The sequence below is a fragment of the Nannobrachium achirus genome (genome assembly GCF_963921795.1).
Source record: "Nannobrachium achirus genome assembly, chromosome: 11".
Taxonomy (NCBI): Eukaryota; Metazoa; Chordata; class Actinopteri; order Myctophiformes; family Myctophidae; genus Nannobrachium; species Nannobrachium achirus.
In genome coordinates, this window is record NC_137820.1 from 9,558,054 (window position 1) to 9,563,631 (window position 5,578).

At 45.4% G+C, this 5,578-nt stretch overlaps 1 protein-coding gene across 1 annotated transcript; it reads left to right on the plus strand.

Moving 5' to 3' along the window:
- Positions 1-1,990: 1,990 nt before the first annotated feature.
- Positions 1,991-2,551, plus strand: LOC308294114 (MARVEL domain-containing protein 1-like; the record flags this gene model as incomplete). The annotated part of the gene is made up of 1 exon (XM_080736838.1): positions 1,991-2,551. The coding sequence occupies one exon, from the start codon at positions 1,991-1,993 to the stop codon at positions 2,549-2,551; it is 561 nt and encodes a 186-aa protein (XP_080592964.1).
- Positions 2,552-5,578: the final 3,027 nt, after the last annotated feature.

Genomic DNA, 5,578 nt, shown 5'->3' on the forward strand with positions numbered 1-5,578 from the left:
AATGCACAGTGCACTTACAGGTGGATACTGGTCATTTTAACTTAAAGGAGTAGTTCACCACCAATTTCTTTTGTATTTGTCGCATTCCTAAGACAAAATAATTATAATAGTACATTTACCCCCATTGATTCCGGAAGGGGACCTAAATGCATTTGGGTCCCCAACCGGAATCAATGGAGGTACATTTATTGTAATCAAATTATTGCCTTAGGAATGCGACAAATAGAAAAAAATATCATTGAACTCAAGTCTCCGTGGCGTGAGTAATCAATTGAAAAAAGTCATTTTGGGGGTGAACTACTCCTTTAACAGTAAGTTCAGCTGCAAATAACAGCTGATATTTACCAGTAAGACTCCCTAATAGGGAGATCAGCGTGATTTTAGGGCAAAATCTGTAGGAGCTGTGTCCAAAAATGTGTTTGAAAAAATCGGCCAGATGGTGGCGCTATATGGGACAGATCCATGTTGATGACATGAGTGTAGAAAGCAGCGCCGGTCACGTGGTTCATGTAACTCCAAATAGTGACAAACGCCCATCCAGTGCATTGCGTGAACTTCCGGTTTGTCACTATCCGCCTACTATGACACAAATACAAAAGTAAAACAACTTTACAAATGTATTTAAAGGTAGTGCGCTCTGTGTGTGTGTGTGTGTGTGTCTGTCTGTCTGTCTGTCTGTCTGTCTGTCTGTCTGTCTGTCTGTCTGTCGGTCTGTCAGTCTGTCTGTCTGTCCTGTCTGTGTCTCTCTCTCTCTCTCTCTCTCTCTCTCTCTCTCTCTCTCTCTCTCTCTCTCTCTCTCTCTCTCTCTCTCTCTCTCAATTACCTTCAAATCAAACAGAATATGTATAACATTACAAAAGCAATTTTGCAATAAAAACAAACGTCTCTCTTTGTGTTTCTGTAAACCCCCAAAGCGTGGAAATGGGAATGCATTGAGTACAAAGGACCCAAATGGAAACAAGCCATAAACTGTAGGCTTTCTTGGGTTTAAATCCCCTTGTATTGAATTGTACTTTCCTGTGCTTTTTTCTGCGATTAACTGCTAATAAAGCTTTCAATCAATCAAAAAAGAGAAACAATGTTTACATTGGTAAAGCAAGTGTGAAATAAAACAAATACATTTGCAATTGAAACAGTATAAAGAAACAGAGCTGTCTCACATTGCAACTTACAGTAGGAATCTAGTATATTATGAAAAACATGACCATAGAAAGAATTCTGTCACCCCCTCTGTGTCTCCTCTCTCCCCCTCTCTCTCTCCCCCTCTCTCTCTCTCTCTCTCTCTCTCTCTCTCTCTCTCTCTCCTTCCCTCTCTCCCTCACTGTCTCTGTATCTATCTCGATCTGTCTGTGTGTCTCTTTTTCTGTGTGTGTGTGTGTGTGTGTGTGTGTGTGTGTGTGTGTGTGTGTGTGTGTGTGTGTGTGTGTGTGTGTGTGTGTGTGTGCGCGCGCGCGCGTGTGTGTGTGTGTGTGTGTGTGTGTGTGTGTGTGTGTGTGTGTGTGTGTGTGTGTGTGTGTGTGTGTGTGTGTCTATACCACACGTATACTGTACAGAGAGAGAGAGAGAGAGAGAGAGTTTTTTTTTTTTATTGGACAACCCTGGAACTAGCCTACACTACAGAGATGTTTGGATGATTCAGCTCCAGCTCCAGAGAAGGAGGAGCAGGCTTAGAATTACAAACCTCCCCCTTCTCCATCTCCCAGCCCCCTTGACACACTACAGACGCTGCATTCACCAGAGGAAACGGAAAAGACGAAACAGAAGAACTTTCATTTCAAAACACCGGGGTCGTGGAAAGAACAAGCAGTTGTTTCTTTTTATCAGACTTTCCCCAATTCTGCCCCCCACATTTGAGCACGACACAGACTTTCCTTTGCCCACTTTCCTTTTTTTTCCCCCTCTCTCCCCCTTTTCCCCAGCTGTTTGCAGCTGGCAGAAGGCACCCGCCCTGTTTGGAAAAAGGGGAACGAGAGAGTGAAACGGATGAGAGATGGCACCCCAACCTCCCCAGCCGCAGGTGAGAAGGGATTTCCTGGGCTTCCTGAAGAGCTTCACGGGGATCATCCGCGTCCTGCAGATCCTGTTCGGAGCCGGGCTCTGGGTCACCATCGCCGCCAACAAATACGAAGGATCCATCCACTTTGTGCTGTTCGTGGCTGTCCTGTTCTGGCTCCTCACCCTGGCCCTCTTCTTCATCACGCTCCTGGACAAGCAGGACCTTGTCCCCGTCGTGGGCGGGGACCGCTGGGCGCTCACTAACTTTGTGCACGACGTGGTGGCCACCGTGCTCTACCTGCCGGCCATAGGCGTGATGATCTACAAGACCAAGAAGAACTCCTATTGCAACCTGGAGCAGTACAAGCACTTCTGCCTGTACAAGGTCTTCCTGGCCGCCTCTGTGTTCGCCTGCCTGGGTGCCGTGGCTTATCTCATCGGGGCCGTTTACGGGGGATGCAGGCGGTTTGGGGGTGGAGGAGGGTCCCCCACATCCCCCGATGCACAGACACAGCATGGCAGGAGAGGCATTCCGGCGGGGGAACAACAGGCCTGATGATGCCCCCGTTCTTTCTCAAGGCAAAAGAGAGGATGAAGTTTGTCTCCTTGTTAGTCCGTGGGTTCAGGCTTTTAAGTTGTACGTGTAGTAGGCTAATTTAACACTGTTCATTCTTTTCAGTAGTTAAAGTATATATATCGTCGTTGTCGGGTGGAAACCTTGTATGTCCAAAACTCTTCGTTTTGCATTTATCATTTTAAAAATGATTTAAACTAGTGAAAACAGCCGATCTACAAGCACACAACGCCTCGCACCGCGAGGCGTTGTGTGCTTGTACCTTGCTTGTACCTTGCTTGTGTGCTTGTACCTTTGTGCGACGGCCTTGTATGATGAAGCAGTGCTTTACCTTGTGAAAAAAACATGGAAATTTTAAACTTGGAGATACGAGGTTTCTGCCCGACAGAGACGATATATATATTTACATGAATAATGTGACAGACTTGTGCACTAAACTAGTGTAAATCTCTTTGACAGCTGTTTTCTTCTAATTCAAACATCCCAAAGCCTTTGTTTTGTAAACTTGTCGAGGACATGAACATTGTAGCTGTACTAACAATGTGAGCAGCAGCAACCCAAAACATGGTACTATGGGGAAAGAAACGTGCCCTTAATAAGTGTTCTTTATGTAAAACCAATTGCCAAAGAATAAACACCACCACGTCAGTGCTAGTGAGAGGACTTTCTTGTTTGGTTTCACTACTAATTGACAAAACGAAAGACGAGGCTCTCACACAGCACTCCATGCCGTTAAGTGTCCTCCTCTCCAAATGAGACACAGATTTAGAGAGGCGAGACTGAAGCCCTAAAGGAACTTCCTGTTGGGACTGGGAGATAAAAGACCCCAGCCAAACAGCAAGGATGATTTATTTGGCACACGACCACATGAAAGACACGGATTGGCAGCCCTATGTCCGGGCGCTTCTATGATGTCATTGCAAACAACATGTGTAGTAATTATGTGTTAGACGTTAGAGAGAGTGCTAGTCTAGTACACACACTAGACACTAGTAGACAAGATGCTTAGACCTCACGTGAAGCCACCCTACTGTATGTGACATATTATTTTGGTTCCTGCCCGCAGTCAGCCAACGTCTTATGTCTGTGTATGTCTGTGTCCCACCATGCAGTTTTGGAGTTTATTTAGTGCACTTACTATGTTAGTATGTTTGTAACTTTGTAGCATGAGCTGCAATACCCTGGCACATACACACACGCAGGCGACCCACGACCCCAACAGCCCACCCACCCCCCCACACGTACACATATCTCTCTCTCTCTCACACACACACACACACACGCACGCACGCACGCACGCACGCGCGCCCGCACGCACGCACGCACGCACGCACGCACACACACACAGGGTATAGCTTAACGAAATGAACTGATCACATCCAGCGCTCAATTTGAACTTGGTTTGATTCTTAAATCTGCAAGCTGCAAGTGTTATGTTCTCTTCCGACAGAGAGAGGTAACTGCAAATGTTAACTGTGGATACATTTTTGAAATCTTTTGAAATTTCTCACCTACAGTCTAATGACATGCTCAAAATTGGGACGCCAAATTTTAAATTGGCTAGGACTACGGAGAGGGTGGTTTTGGACTGAAAGGTCAAGAAGACACAGTATGTGTGTCTTTGCGTTGTGTGGCTTTGGGCTCCATAGTACACACTTAAGGGGTCAGGCTAATGTTCAACAGCTGCAGGGACATATAAATCTAAACACATCTGAGGGGGACGCAAACCCTCCAACCCACCCTGCACATTCTCCCAGAGACATTTCCATAGATGTGGTGTCCTGTCCACGTGTGGAGAAACACTATAGTCATGTATAGAAACAGCTTTGGTGGGTGGAACAACCCCATGTGTTATTCTGGATAAACAGTCAATATTCAGCTTACTTTGTTGGTTGCAATTAACCAAGCTCATGAACCCTAGCGTCCCTATTCTGGGACGAACATTCTGTGAAAATAGACGATCTACTAGTTCACAATGCATTGCAAGAGATTTTGTGCAGATCGAGGGAAGTACAAGTGGACCTAGTATATAGTATAGATGCCACTCAATTAAGTATTAAGTATTAAAGCTATACTATGGAAGTTGCTCAACTACTGGTCAGTAGCAGTATTGCTTTTTTCGGCCGTTTTTCGCCCGGAGTCACCGCGGACCACCAGAACGGGGCCGCGCGACCACCGCGACCACCTCCACCTCGCTGATACGAATCCGTAGAGCCGTCTCCCGTCATTTTTTGACCAGGATTGGGGGAGATTCCTTCACCAGTGTAAACACTGTTGCTGACGGAAGCTACTTCCTGAAGAGACGGCAACACGGGCTGTGATTGGCCGGTAGTGTATGATCGGCGCTGTGATTGGCCAACGTATATACAACGTAAATGGATGATGCAGATGACGTAATTTTGCCGGGAAATCCGGTCCCCGGCCGGGATCATAGAAAACATATTTACAGAAGGCTTTAGTGGCTGAAATGAACGGAGTTGGGCTTCTAAAACTTTAGCGATTTAATAGTTAGGACAATTTTAAGATTAGTTTTATTGGAAAAGTTACATAGTATAAGTAAGTAAGAATATAGGGTTTATGTAGCCCCCCAAAAAAAGCTAATGCTGACATGCTGTCTTTCCAGCAAAGAGTTGCGTGCACATATCGGGTATAGCCTACATTTATATTTACTACTCACACACTAAGAAAAGTTGGCCTCTTAGTGTGAATCCATGTCCAAAGACAATCGCTTGGGCAAGAACTGCTAATAACATGAATTTTGGCTAGAAAACTCAGGAATATCCATATCACATCATTTGCAAGTGATCAGATCCATTTATTCAGACATCATCAACCAATCTGGTGTGAGAAATACGCTGGGATTTTCACATGTGACATGGAAGCAACATTAGACTGTGTCTGTGCCATAGTGTGGTGTTTTTTCACTTATGGGGACAGAGGTAGAGGTAGCCTACATTGAGAAGCAAATAGCAAGGCACCTTGGCATAAGGGCACTTAAACACACATAAA